Source organism: Oryzias latipes (genome assembly GCF_053564925.1).
Source record: "Oryzias latipes strain Hd-rR chromosome 1 unlocalized genomic scaffold, Olatipes_Hd-rR_3.1 chr1_Y".
NCBI lineage: Eukaryota > Metazoa > Chordata > Actinopteri > Beloniformes > Adrianichthyidae > Oryzias > Oryzias latipes.
Window position 1 is genome coordinate 10,554,171 of NW_027616335.1, and position 15,698 is coordinate 10,569,868.

At 38.8% G+C, this 15,698-nt stretch overlaps 1 protein-coding gene across 9 annotated transcripts in view; it reads left to right on the forward strand.

Moving 5' to 3' along the window:
- Positions 1-15,557, forward strand: part of LOC101169910 (paired box protein Pax-5) — a 56,672-nt gene extending 41,115 nt beyond the window's left edge. For 5 of the 9 annotated variants that reach the window (XM_023956470.2, XM_023956476.2, XM_023956477.2 and 2 more), the window contains 4 exons: positions 1,766-1,867; positions 6,639-6,725; positions 8,155-8,241; positions 9,974-15,557. In XM_023956470.2, coding sequence (XP_023812238.1) covers positions 1,766-1,867; positions 6,639-6,725; positions 8,155-8,241; positions 9,974-10,056 — 359 coding nt within the window. In that variant the 3' untranslated portion in view covers positions 10,057-15,557. The remainder of the gene's footprint in view (positions 1-1,765; positions 1,868-6,638; positions 6,726-8,154; positions 8,242-9,973) is intronic. The other 4 variants (XM_078943960.1, XM_078943963.1, XM_078943962.1 and 1 more) reach the window with 1 other exon arrangement.
- The last annotated feature ends 141 nt before the right edge of the window (positions 15,558-15,698 follow it).

Genomic DNA, 15,698 nt, shown 5'->3' on the forward strand with positions numbered 1-15,698 from the left:
AACTGCCTTTACTGCCTTTTCTGAGTTCTTCTCTATGTTGCACGTCATTTGAAAAACTATAAAAAAAAATTAATCCAATACGTTCAGAAGATCAAACATTTAAAGTCCCACTTCAGTCATCTTCTCATCATCTTCTAAAGCGTTCCCAGTGGTCATTTATTTACAATAATGCTGTTTTTAGCCAAAATTGTAAAAAAATGGTGTTGTTTTCTAGGATATAGTTTCTACAGAGCTGCAGTAGTTCTGGCCTGTTCACATCTGTTTACACTCTCCTGCTAGCTTACAGCCCCTCACAACCCCATCCTAACAACACCATTGCAACAAAAATGGAGAAATATCAGAGCTATCCAGCCGTACAGTTTTGAGACAGATGCCAGCTCAGATGAGGAACACGAAGATATACATGAATCTCTACAAGGGAACGCATCAGAATGGAGCTGGGCAGAGAGCTGGTGGCCCACCAATGTAGCTTCTACGTCACGGCTGCAAGCTTTTTTTACATCAGTATTTTTTTTGTCTGATCCTAGTTCATTTAAATAAAGAAATACTCTATTTAATTTTGCTTAATTTTCATTATAAATGTCATCCATTGTGAGGAAAATGCCACAAGAACATAATAACAACACCAAAAACACAATTTTTCATTGGAGTGGGTCGTTAAGATTCATATGTTTGCATGAACATTCTAGCATTTTTATGACAATAATAGATTAAACATTAAAATATGTATGTTTTAATAAAAGTCGCTATAGTTTACACTTAAAGTAAAAATAATTTAGCTGTAAGCTTAAAAATTGTTCATTTATCAGGGGTGAAATAATGTAATATGACTAATTATGCTTTTTTTTCTTTTAAAGAAAAAATCACTGTACCACCACAGTTGTCATTAAAGTGTTCAGGTTTCCCTAAATTGTCTATATTTAGTTTTCATAGCTTTCTTTTCCATCTTTTATGATCTCCTTTTTATTTCACTCAGTCGTTTCTCCTCCTCCATCTCTCACTAAGGTAGCGCTGGTTAAGTGGAGGGAAAGTGAATGGGATTGATGGTGTTGGATCCTGAGCAGTTTATGATGAGGATAAATGTGTGTGTGCGTGCAGCAGGAGCCGGCTGTTGGTGGTTGTGCGTGTGCCGGAGTGTGCGTACATGATGATGATGATGAATGGAGGGCACCCTCTTCACACATTCCCTGTGTCTGCTGCGTGCAAACACAGAGAAATGATTTGGGGCGACACACTGTCATGTAGTCTAATGCAGTTATATATCCTATCCACCAACTGACAGACAGAGGAAGAAGAAGGGGAGGAGGGGTGTAGTTAAGGAGAAAACGGCGAGTCTGTAAATTAATAAGTGCCAGAGGATGGAAAACAAGGAGGGAAGAAACAAAAGAAAACGGCATGTCATGAATGAGCTGTCAGGAGGTGAAGCGTTTTTCAGATGATGCTTGTAGGCTTTTAACCCAGCAACGCACGATTTAAGTCTTTAGTATAATTGCTTTCAGGGTTGGAATGTAACATGAAGGTCATTTGCAGCTTAATAATAGACAATAATAAATATAACAAAAGGTTCTTTTGGGTGAGATAAAATTCTGTATCACAATTTAGCTCATTCTTTAGCGTTTTATGAGTCTTTTTTGTCAGAATATGCTCTAAAAACGGCGGGAAATACAATACAAACACAAATATTTCAAAGAAATTGAATGTTAGAGTAGATCCTGATAATACGATGCCGCAGATGGTAAATGTGTGGTTTTGTCTGTGTTTATAGGTCGAGATTTGGCAAGCACAACTCTGCCAGGGTACCCCCCTCATGTCCCTCCCACCGGACAGGGCAGCTACTCCACCCCATCCCTCCCTGGCATGGTACCTGGTAAGAATACTGACACACAGTTATACACAAACATGAGAAAATATTCATTTAAATTAAGAATCTGAATCCATATAATTTTAGTGTGTTTTTCTGTTTTCTAAGGACTTAAAATCTCTTTTTTTAAATTAAAAATTATCTTTTTTTCAGTTTTTTTTTTACATATTTCATAATTTGCGCGAGTAACGTATTTTTAAAACTATTTTTTCATAGCAATGCTTAACATCAATCATTCAATCAATCCTGGTGGGTCTGTTTCATTCTTGCATCATTGTAAACAGCCGATATGATTGGCAACCCTTACCGGTGAGTTCAGGGAATTCTGAGGGTTAAGGATCCATGTCTCATGACCAGAAAAGGGTGAAGGGAGTTAAAAAAATAAAAGTAGAAAGTCAATGACAAACACACAAACAATTGGCAGGATTAGGAAAGACTTGGCTGGGCTTCCGTGATCAGACTGGAAAGTCAGTGAATTTATTCTTTTGGATCTAAGATCTTCTTTTGTAAATAAAGCTTGGGTTTTATCATCAGTAGAGGAGCAAGCTGACACAGTGACTGACAACAAAGGCTGGTTCACATCCCAGCAAGTTATCAAATGCTGGTTTTGGCCAGGACATTTTATAATTTAAACTCAGGTACATATCTACTGCAAGATCCACACGAGGCTCTCCAATTCTAGCATGCCAAAGGGAAATCCTGGTCTGAATAATCGACTGTATAAGGGAACTGGACTGAATGATCCCCCCTCCCCCCATTTTCCAATAGGAAGTACCCGTTGCTTAAACTTTTATAAACAGCTATTACTAAGTCATATTTACCAAATTTACAATTTTTCATGTAATGCATTTCTTTAACATGTTCTTGTTAATCCTAGTTTTTTTTCATGATAATTTTAGCGCAAGTTATTCAAGTTGTAAACTTACCAATCAGACACCTCAATAGAAATATGTCATCTCATATTTCAAACGTTGGGTTGTCAGATTTCCTGTAGCCTGCTTTCAGGTGGTAGGTGTATGGGTTTCCAACAAGCTCACTCCTGATTGGCGATAGTGGTTGCCAAACATTGTCGAAGACCAATTCGGACCAATCATTGCCCACTGACGTCATCTGGCAGCGACATGGCGGTGTCTGTGTTGTGAAAAAATGGTGACTGAATTCACTACTTTTGTCTGGAAGCAAGTCATTTTCTATGGGTGTTGTCACGCTCACTCAGTCCAGTTCTCTTGTACAGTCAATGGTCTGAACGTTCCTTAAGGAATGTTGGCACTTTGAATAATGCTTGTTGTTGTAAGTACCTGTTATCAATTACTCAGTGATTGTCGTGCCATGAAAAGCTCATCTGCACCCATAAATGTGTTGAATTCCTCTTCGATGTGCGCAGTATGCACGCACGTGTGTGAGTCTTCAGAGAATGTACTTAGCTCTGACACTTCCTCTTTCTTGTCTGTCTACACTGTGGTTGACAGCGGTCCCAGGAGGTGGCATGTGTTGTGTGTCTACGTGTGCGTGTGTTTGCGCCTGTGCTGTGTGTCTCCCCGAGTATCATTAGAAACCAGCCACACTAGCACAGCTGTCCCTCCTCAACATTAGTAATTTGTTTTTAATGAGAATCACCAGTGACCCACGACTAATTCATTCATTCCCTTCCACTCCGCCTTCCATGGCGCTTTTGTGTTTCAATCCCGGAACGCCATTCTTCTTCCCTCTTTGCTTTCGTTCACACCAGAAGCAACAGCGATGGTCAGTGAGAGGGATGCTGCTGCTGTTCACCGAAACTGAATCGCTAACAGGGTTTTTTTTTTGCAAGTTTTTGTCCCAATCATTCAGTATCACACATTCTGGGGCTGACACATACAGAGTCTCTGCGGACATGTAAGAACAGCACATCTAAAGACGGGTAACCCTGTTGCCCTGTCCCCCTGCGTTCGCCCCGTCCTGTCCTCAGGTTTGACAGTATACTTGAGTGTGTATTTGGATCGGTGTACGGGATTGTTTTCGTGCATGTGTGTTTGTTTTTGACAGCGTGTGCGTGCGACCTTGACACTGAGCTACACGATGGAGACCCCTGAGCCTTCGTTCCCCTCCTCTCTCCCCGCCCCCGCCTCTCATCTCCCAAACAACCTGACATATTCCCGTCACTACGGTGATGACAAGGGAGAGGATGTTCACACCCAGGGGTGCCATGGAGACCACATCTCGACCCCTCCTGACAGACGCAGCTAAACAGATACACACTCGCATGTACACACAGACAAAGAAAAGTTGTATGCGAGCACTTCCTCAGTGTCAATGTTTGCATTTTTCAGAGAATTCTCTCAGCTCCCTGAATCAATAATCGGACAAGAATTGTTAAAGGAGATAATCTACAAACTTTGCTTTTCCAGCTTGTTTTATCTCAGCAATTCTCAAGCAAATTATCCTCTTTTTTGCTCGCCCTGTCTAATATCATACCTTCATTAAGCAAGCAACTCTCTTCTGCTGTTCTCCTTCTCCCTCTGTCTTTCTGTCTTTCTCTCTGCAGCAGGGGGGCTGACACTCAGAGGGGGTGTAGGAGAGCAGTGAGGCAGAACCGACAGAACGAGATGCAGAGGAGAGGAATGGAGGGTGGGCTGGAGAGAGGGGGCATCAGGGTCTGTGACTGTCAGCCAAGGGAGAGGGATCCCCCGGGAGAAGGAATAAAAAAATAGAAAAAAGAAAAAGCAAAAGAGGGAAAAAGAAAGAACAAGTCAGCAAAGAAATGAGGGGAGGAGAGAAGATTGTTGTTTTGATGTGATAAGTGATGGGTGGGCTGTTGTCAGAAGAGCCAGAGAAAAGAGAGGAGGCAGAAAGATAAATAGACTGAAGTGAAGGGAGGAGAGGGATGAGAAAACAAGAGGAAGGGTAAACCCTAGACAGTGGGTAGTAAATGAGGGAGAAAAGCTTTGCCATCATCCACTGTATGGCTGAACTTCAGCAGCCTCGCTAACATCTCCTGTCCATCTCAACTGCGTCATGCTGGAAAAGCTTTACCATGTGTTAGCAAAATGGATAGAAGTTACATAAAATGGAAAAGAAAACGCTGCAAACGGTTAATGTTTTATATAAATGCACATGTGTATATAGAGGGCTTAAGCTACTGTATAGGTGACAACAGTGAAAGGCTTTGCCCCCTATTTGTCCCCCAATTTTGAGTCAATATTGGTAGCATTATTGACAAAACTTAAGAGATCATCAATTCAAGTTTCTTTAAAGTCCCACTCAGATCATCTATTGATCTATTGTGACTTAGTCCTTTAATTATTATTATTCCAGCTTTAGCCAAAATCTAAAAAACCTGTCATTTTATATGGCAGAGTTTTTGCAGAGCAGCAGTTGTTCGTAAATAATTTGCATTTCAGCTGTGGATGGGACATGTGGAGCCGGAGTAAGCCTATCCTGACTCCCCATCCGCTCTTTGTTTGCACTCTCTCCGGCTAGCTTACAGCCCGTCACAACCCCAGGCTAATATTACCGGTGCAAAAAGAGTGGCGAGCAATGTCGAAGCTATCCGGCCGCACAGTTTTGAGCCAGATGCCAGCTCAGACGAGGAAAACAAATACATACTGTACATGGATCTATTTGTCTGCAAGTGGTTGCATTAGAATGGAGCGGAGCAGGGAGCTTGCAGCCCGCCGATTGTTAATTTTACGTCACATCAACAAGTTTTTTAAAATAGCAATTTTTCATCTGCTCCTGATTCACAACAATTTAAATACAGAAATACTCAGAAATGCAATTGCAAGCTTAATTTTCTTCATACATGCCCTTTATCATGAGAAATGTTAAAATTACACAATTTTCATCTGAGTGGATTTTTGGGCATTGCAGAAATAACAATAGCAAAAGGCCCTATTTTTAAAGGAAATCTTTAGCCCCTCAAATTACGCATTTATCCCTTTTTTTGTATATTTATGTTTGACTCTCATTTGCAATGGCCTTCTACTGCATAAATGTATATTATATAATAAACAATGTTGTAAAAGTCGTGCCTTCAAGGTATTTAGATGTGCATTTATGGAAAAATGAGTGGAAATACAATGACAAAACATTATAAAGTTATTTAGTTTTTTCTTTCCTAATTGTATTTCTTTCAAATATTTTAATGATAAAATGCAGTCAACATGGCATAATGTGCTAAATTTTAACAACAACAATTATTCTTATTCATATTATTAGCAGCAGCAGCAGCAGTAGCAGTAATAGTAGCAGTAGTAGTAGTAGTAGTAGTAGCAGTAGTAGCAGTAGCAGTAGTAGTAGTAGTAGTAGTAGTAGTCAAATAATGATTAAACATTAGCTGGACTTTCTTTAACCCTTGTGCTATCCTAGGCACTTTAACATTGGGAGTTGGGTCATCTAGACCCACTAGACAGTGCTCTGAACCTTTTTTCTTCAATGATTTGTGATCTTCACTGGTGTCCATGGATTACATGAAATCTTTCCACCTTTATCCACCTTTGTCATGGTAGGGAGAACACGTCAATGTAAGGGTAGGGTCATCTAAGATAGCACAAGGGTTAAATGTGTGTTCCATAAAATGCAGTTTATGTCAACTGCTGATCTGGCAATTTCCTATTAAATCGGTGTATATTTTGTTAATAATTTGAAGTTTCCTCCAAAACTTACTCTGACAGGGACTAATTGTTTTATATTGCCTTTTAACAAATACGAATACGAACAAACTTTAGGCAAATCCCTGTTAATCTTTTGTTTGTCCTAAACATTTCTTTTCCTGTTTTCTGTTTTCTTTTATCTATAGGTGGAGATTTTTCCGGAAGTCCATATTCCCATCCGCAGTATTCCACATACAACGAGTCATGGAGATTTCCAAATCCCAGCCTCTTAGGTTGGTACTTTCCATAAAGTGGTAGCCATTTCAGATTAGCAGGTCTCAATCACAAGAAAAAAGTCCCAATTTTTTGTCACACAATTAATCCCAACCCTTCTAATAATAACAGGCACCACTCATGCTCCATTTGTCATGTTTTCATTTCATTATCTGTCATTCTTTGCTGTACCTCAGACATGCTTACTTGTCAGTGGAAAGGTTTGTTTTGAAATGCTTGTGGATGAATGCATTGGAAGAAAAAAAAATGGAAGGGAATTATCAGAAAACACCAGTTCTAGGAGTGAATTGTCTTCAATTTAAGTTTTATAAAACCACTAAAATAGAAAAAATAATTTAGCTCAAAAGCAAGATTCATTAATTATTAATTACAGTACATATCTGATCAAAGTGTGATTATTCGTTTAATTACCTATTATTCAAATGGAAAAAAACACAATGCTTTCAAAGTAGTCAGAAGGATGTAATCTGATAAGTTGCCATGTCAATAAAGTTCCATATTAAAAGAATTGCTCCTCATAGTGGAATGGCACTGACTGGCTGAGAAACGGCGGACAGCTGGAAGAACGATGAATGAAACACTGCATATCTGTATCTTTTTTTAAGTCTTGGGTACGGCGGCCCTGATGTGCAAATCACACTAACAAATCACACAATGCAAAATCATTTTAAAAATCCCAATGACAATTAAAAAAGCTAAACAATTTATAAAAAAAACTGCTGTAAATTTTAAAAGAAAACAAAATGACAGAAACCAAAACACAAACACAAAAAAAATGAAATCAAAGTAAAATGTTTTCAGGAAAGAAATTGAAATGTTACAAAACAAAACACAACAGGAAACCGGAAAAGGTCAGTACTATGGGACATCACTGATTTGATGATGACATTTGTCCATCTTTTCAACCAAAAGTTATTCGGCATGAAGCAACATTGAGTATGCGCCGTACTAATCATAAAACCTTTATTATTATGTGGACATTGAAAATGCATTTGAAAAAACTCAAATGCCATCATCCAATCAGCGATGACCCATAGTACATACCTTTTCTGGTTTCATTTTTTTACATTTCATATTGATTTCTGGAAATTACTTTTGTTTTCTGAATCGTTTCATTTTTAATTCTTTTTGGAATTGTGTTTTCTAAAATATAAATATTTTTGTATTACTTGCTTAGCTTTTTAAATTGTCATTGTGATCTTTAGTATGTTTTTGCGTAGACTGATCTGTTGATGTGATTTGCACTTCAGGGCCACCGTACTTGGGAGTTACTGTAGGAGTTTGTCTGAAAGGTGAGGCGGTCAGGTTGTGGTAGCACCAAAGGTCATGGTAGTTTAAAACGGGTCAGGCTGTGATGACCTGCGGTGTGCCCCCACCCTGTCCTCTCCTCACCTCTTCTTTTCCCTCCCTCCATCCCTCTACCCTCAGTGTTTCAGCAGGATTATGGGTCTCTCTTGGGGACGGAGATCGGCTGCTCGTCCAGTCTCTTCACTACTCAGGCAGGACAGATGCAAGGTAGGTGGTGGGAGAAAGACAAGAAGAAGCAAGTGAACGAATTAAAAAAACTCTGTGTGTGTCAGAGCAGGAGAAAGAGAGGTGCTTTGGTTTTACTCCGGATGAGTAGACACATAATGTGTGGACAAGATGCACATAAGGTAGCTGAAAAAGACAAGGACAAACACAGGGGGGAGGATTAAGAAAGAAAAGAGTAGAGAGAAAAGAGGCAATTTACAGAGAGAGTGGGTTGAGTTTGAGTGAGACTAAAGAGTTTGTCAGGGCGACTTAATGCCTCACTTCCTCAAAGAGGATTCTGAGATTACCTGGACTGTGGACAGACACATCCTGTCAGTACATAGCTAGATTGACTGATGAAAGTGACAGAGACAAGTTTGTGTGTAGGTGATTCTATTGAAGTGTGTCTTAAGAAGTGTGAGAGCGGGTCTCTGTGTGTCTTCAGGGTTACAGTATTGAATTGACCTTCTCCCGGGAGAAAGAATAGACTCAAGGGATCAGTGGTAGTAGAGCTGTGCTCAGCGTGTCAACTTAGACTGTCATAGATGGTGTGTGTGTGAGCATGTGTGTGTGGAAGGTAGGATGGTAACACTGAGAGAGGCTGGAAGCAGACAAAGTCAGATCTACTGTAAGGCGAGACTAGTTTTCCAGCTATTAGCTTCATCAGCTCATGTCATCTCATCCTTTTCCTTTCATTTCTTACATTTTTCATAAAATATAATCTTAACAGAAAATGGAAGCTGCTCATTTCACATTTAAACTGCACGTTAAGAGGAGATTTCAGATTTATTAAAACCCGAGTCGTATTTTTGTCATTTTAACCATCGTTCCTATCTGAAATAGAAATTATTCTCGGCAAGTTAATTGCTATGATTTGAGGGTACGATGACATTGTGACAGAAATACATGAAGAAAAAAGACCAGAACAAGTCAGTTGCACAAGTTTCAAAGAAATTTTTTGATTAGTCCAACGTAGAATAATACAAGATTATTGTGCTTTGTTCGTTCTATCCATCAATAGGTGGTTCAAATTAATCTGTGTGTCATTTTTCCACATTTATACAGCAAAAAAATATCCTACTGCTGTAAGAGAAATTTAAAGTCCCTCTCCGATCATCTTTTGATGTATTTTAGTGTTCCCAGTAGTCTTTTAATTATGATTATACTGTCAAAATAAACAAACGTCGTTTCTGCAGTAGTTACTTGGAAATTCACCTCTGAGTTGTGGGTGGAAGCGTTGGTGCAGAGTAAGCCCGTCCCCATTTCCCATCATCCTTTTCATCATCTTTTGGCCCGCCTACAATTTTTTTCCAATGGCATTTTTTCATCTGTTCCTGATTCTTGATTTGAATAAATACTCAGAAATGCTATTGGAATGTTAATTCTCTTTATACATGCCCTCCATTATGAGAAAAATGCCACAAGAACGTGTTAAATACGTGATTTTCATTGAAGGGGGTCTTTAAAGACTACTTTGAGACTTTGTTCTCTGCTACAATTTTCAAAATGTTAAAAAATGTTCAGTAAAAATGACACTGCTAATTTATGATCAGTCAACACAGGCCCCGCAATTTTGAAAGTGAGGCGCAGGACACCAACACAACCAGAGGGTTAAAACACATTAACACTGCCCCCAAAATAAAATGTTACAGATTTTAGATACTTCCTTACTTCTGTTACAGTCTGTTGAACGTAGTATATAAGTAAGAGTACATGTACTTTTGTTTTCTTTCAGGATCACCATACTATTACAGTGCAACATCACGGGGAGCAGGCCCTGCTGCCACGGCAACAGCCTCCGCTTACGATCGCCACTGACACCCCCCACATCCTGCAAAGAGGGGAGAAGAAGGAGCATTAGAGGAAAAATGGAGGGAGGGATGGATAGCACCAGCACTGTTCCGTAAAAACTCACGTTTGCACAGACCAAGACAGGATTTTGAGTCTTTGATAGCTGTGATTTTGACTCTTAAACAAAACAACACTTCTTTGCTGCAGCACAATACTGTCGGGGTTCAATTGACCATAAGAATATGGGACTTACTGTGTCAGAAAGTCTTATCAAGACAACCTGTAGCCCATTTATAAAGACTAAGTGTTTGGATTTGGGTAAAATGTGATTTTGTGCTAGGGACATTGTCAAGCTGACCAGAACAAAATCTCTTCTTTTTTTTCGGACAGTATTTTAACAACTTTACATAGTTTATTTTAAATCCATGCTTCAGTAAGAAAATGACAATCCAATTCTTGCAAACAAAATCTCTACTTGCTGCACATTTCTTTCAAAATCCTAACACAGAAAAGACCATTTTTTTAAGGGACTTTCCTTAATTTGCTTTACAATGTTTGTGTTTTATCGCCAAAAACACTTTTTAAAGAAAAATAATATCAAAATATGAAAATGTGAACATCAAATTAATTGAGTTGCTGTTCAATATGAGTTACATGTAAATCAGATTGACCACTTGGGTATTTTCCTATGTGAAGACCAAATTAATTTTTGCTAATTCTCTATTTTGTCCTTCAAAGCCTTTACTAGGCTAAGATAATTATTGGGAAACTTTTCCCAGGTGTCTCAAAATCCAAAACTGGATTGGCCTCATGACTGTTGAAGTGTTATTAGATAATTGCTGATAGGGTTGGGGCTAAGCCAACAGCAGCTGAGGCCAAACCAGTTCTTATTCCTCTAGAAAACAAAAAGATTTTTTTAAAATTAATCTTTCACATCTGCTCTTGAATTTTATAAAATTTTTGTTCACATCAAACCAAACTTGCTGTACAGGAAGGTGCTGTCCTACCTCCCCATAGCCAGGAAGGCGCAGTCATGATCAAGAGCTATTTATGACGGAGGAGAAAGAGTAATATATTAAAAATCTTTTCTGCTCTGCGATGAGAGTGAATGCCTGTGATGATTTATATTAGTGTCGATCTGTTGTGCTAGAATAGTGATGATCTGATGATGCAGATCATCAGAAAAACTTTCAGTATGAGAAGATCTTTTTGTTTGTTTGAAATGTGATCAGATTGCCATTTTCCTGTTTATGGTTTGACATAGGTGCCACTTAATAAGATGCCATTTTATGGCCTCCTATTTAGAAAGAAAATACAAAAAAAAAACAGGAAGCAAAACGGTCCGTCTTCCTGTCTCTCCTGAAACTCCCCAAAGATGGCCCCCCCAAGTGGATCGGCTGACAAAAGCACAAAGATTCTCAATCATCATCTCAAAGGTGCCGTTTATAACTTAGTTCAGTGTGACCACGTTCTTTAGTTCTTTCCCTCGCCTTTGAGTGTTTGTCCTGATGCTGTTTGGAACCGTTTGATTCCTTTAAACCACAGTTTTTTGTGGGGGGAAAAAAAAGCATGTGAACATTTCTCTTGTTTTTTTTGTCTCCATACGTTCTGCGCTGTGACAATGCTTGACACCAGGGTCGAGGCCTTACCCATCATGTTCAGAGAACAGATTTGCCCTGAAGTGCTGATCTGGAATCAGTGTGTTGCTCTTCTCAGATGTCAGAGGTCGCACAACGTTGATCTTGTGATAGGGTATCGTCTTTCTTATCTTGTAGCTTCCTGTTTTAATTCTGCCTATCGGTGAAAGAGGGAAGAGGTCACAATTTTGATAGAATTTCAATTATGTTAATCGCAGATGTGGAGGGTTTTTTCTGATCATAAAAAGACTAAAACTATGTGGTGTTTTCATCAATAACTGTTGACTTTCTAACTTAATTTTCATTGCTTGTAGTTTTACCTACAAAAAGAGAACTGGATTCAACGCACCAAATCTGCAGCATGAGACATAAAGTATTATATAGACACCAAACAAAAGTTAATTTTACTGTATTTGTTTTGTTTTTTTGATAGTCATGGAGTTTTATCATTTGTAGACTCTAAAATTGTACACAACTAAAAAGAAGATTCTTGTGACTGCCCACCTGTTGAGCTGCTTGTGTCCACCTCAGCAGGAGACTTTTCCTTACTTCTATCCTTCTAAGGCATTATTGAACCTGAACCACACCAGCGGAAAACAAGGACAGTGCCTTTAGTTTTATATGTCAACCCCAACCGACCGAGAGTCACTAAAACAAGATTCCTCCCTATTATTCCTTTTGTAAAACTCAATCATCCACCCTGCTTAGCACACGCTTGTAGGTCAACGATTGTTTCCACGATGCATCGACTGTTGCACCATAGCTCTGATGACGTGACTTAAAACGGATTCACTATTTTTAAAGAAATGAAATTTGGATTGATGTGGATTATGTTTTATCTCAGATTTCTTTATCTTTTCTCAGCTTTGACTTAGCTGACAAAGCCCTTCTGCAACAAAGCCCCATAAAATGTAACCTTTTCATTCCTCTCTCAAATTTGTGTGTGTGTGTGTATTATCCCTTTCAGTTGGAAAACTGTGCTTTTCAATGCAGTATTTAAACAAAAAAGTACATTAAAAAGGTTCACCTCAAATGAACCCAAATAATTGAAAATAACTATTAACTCCTGGTGGGAATCTGAAAATCATCTTAAACTGTGCTCTGTTTAGTTTTTGTTTTTAAAAAAAATTGAAATTCTTGTGAGGGACTTTTCACAACATTTCAATCTAAACTGGCAAAATTGAAACAGAAATTTGACACTTGATGAAAAAATGCACCAAAATACAAGCCTAATTCTTTCTGTGAGTTAACATAGCCGTCATGCCACGACAATTTAGTGCGACTCAAAGGTAAAATTTTCTGGATTTTTCTCAATTTTGAATCATCAAGTAGTCAAAATATCCAGTTTTACTCCTGGTTTAGGTTTTTACTACAAAAGTACAGAAGCCAGTTGCAGGTTAGTCTGCAATCAGATCTATGTCCCCTGAAATTTACAGCAACTTTTAGCAGTTTGCCACCATTAAACATCCTAAAAAGACTCATGAAAGACAGTATAAGCTAAATTTACTGCATCTGAATTTAAGGATTGGGCATCAAAACATAATCTTTTACAGGATGACTGATGAGAGAAAGTTGAGTTCAGTACATTGGCATAAGAAAGATCCAACATTTTGAGAGCTATTTGGCCAAAAACCTACTTTAAAAAAAAATTACTTCTATTTAAAGATGCATCTGAGACGATAATGTCCAAATTCTTGGAGATTTTCATGCACAATCCTTCATAAGGGGTAAATATGACCAATTGGGTGAATATGGAACAACCACTGGAAAAACCAAGTATAATGGGAAAGAGCCAAGTGGTCAGTCATTGCATTAGTTAATCAGTCTGAAAAAAAGAACCACCACTTTTCTTTCCCTATCAAAAGCCAAGCAACCATGGTGTTTATTTAAAGCAGTGTCTTTTTGAGGTTGCAGCCAGATCTCCTGTATGCACTTTCAAAAAAGCAAAAATGTCACACAAAGACAATGCCCGTAGTTTAAGTACATTCCAATGCTGTGTGTAATTATGCATCTCCCAGTGAAGCACAGCTTGCTTTGCCATTGCTTTGACCTGACTGGTTCACTTGCAGAGAGAATGGATTCTCACTGGCCAGCAGTTGTTTCAATTGGCAGCTGTGACATTGACTGCAGGCATGTTGGGGGATCTTGTCTTGTGGGTGGTACAGTAGAAAGCCTAGCGAGCAGAGGCCAAACACACACACACATAAATATTAGTAAAGACACACTTGCTGCCTCCCTTTGTCCTTTGCAAAGTGGTGATTGCCCCTCCTCTTATGCCCCTGCCTTCCCCAGGGGAGCCCAAACCTGCTGTGCCATCAGAAGCTCATCCAGTCTTTTCAAACCCCCCTCCCTCAGCCCTAATCTCATCATATCTCGTGCACTGCCGCCTCTCTATTACGCTCCTGCAGGACTGAGCATCACCAGGATTAGGAATATTAAAACTCTTGTGTTGACTTCAGGCTCGTGACCTTCCCAAGAAAGTCCTTCCTCTTTCTTCTGACAGAAATGTTAATCCTCTTCTTCTCTTACTTTTCTCTGTGACTATTCAGACGTGATGCCCACTGTCCTGTTAGAAATTCTGGAAGGAAGGTGGTTTATTTTTTTGTGCCAAGGTCATTTCAAAGTCAGGACTGCAGCAAGCATCAGTATTTGAACTGAGAATCCATATCAAAATTCAGGTTTCTCTAAATCAGTGTTTAAAGTTGCACTCCAATCATCTTTTGATCTATTTTGAAAGCGTTCCCAGTGGACTTTTTGTTAGCCAAAATGTCAAAAGCTGTGATTTTCTAGGACATGTTTTCTGCAGAGCGGCAGTAGTTAATTAGAAATTCACCTCTGACTGTTGGTAAGCCCGCCCCCTTCCCAACAACCATCTTTTTACGTCCTCTTCCGCTAGCTTACAGCCCCAAACAACCCAAACCTAACATTAGCTGTGCAACAAAATGGCGAGAAACACTGAAGCTATCCAGACGTACAGTTTTGAACCAGATGCCAGCTCAAATTTTGAAAACAAAGACGTAGGCCTACATAATCATCTATGAGTGGATGGATCAGAATGGAGTGAAGAAGGGAGCTTGTGGCTTGCCGTAGTAACTTCTACATTACACTTACTAGCTTTTCCAACAGCGTTTCTTTCATCTGCTACCGATTCATAGCTATTTGAATAATGGAATACTCAGAAAAGCAATTTTAGTCTAAATTTTCTTCATCCCTCATGAGAAAAATTCCACAAAACTTTTAAAAAACCATTTTCATCTGGTGGGTTTCATTGAAAAATCTGTTTCAATTTAAACAAACATTTTTTTCCCCGCAGTTTACAATTCATGAGACCCAACTTGCATCCAGAATCTTCATCCTAACTCTAAGACAAATGGGATGCTCACACAAATGTAAATCTTTGAGTTATTATTAGGATTTTCCCACCAAGTGAACACTGCCTGACTGTATCTCAATATGTATCTATGAAGATGGCTACTGCCTTCCTAAACCAGAGGGGAATTCAGCGTCATATCTTGACAGCAATTAGTGGCACAATCTGTTTCATGCTAGCAGAAATAACTAGGTTCTGGACTGATCTCACACTGAAGTCTGCAGTTTTTTGTACATCTTAATATTACACAACTTTGGAGCAGGAGTAATATTCACGACTGATACAGCCTACAAGGATCGACTGTGCTTTCTCTAAGCAGATGTTTCAATCAAAATAGAAAGGAAGAAAAAAAATAGATACATGATTTTTCACCTTACTGTGGCCTTTCGTGTAACAATCTGGAGTTTTTTTGTGTCCATGGCTTCCTATCTGGGGTGTTGGAAAAATATTTATATCTGTGATGTTTCGATAAAAAAATTAACAAATGAAAAGAAAAAAAGACAAACTCAATGAAAGAAAAATAACATAACACAAGAACAGTTTCACACGATAAACACGGTTTTAATGATTCCACTTCTTTACGTCAAAATGCAAAACCCAATCACAACTAAAGAAAACATATCTGTAACACTCACCAAAGCCTGTGACGCCTGTTTGAAATA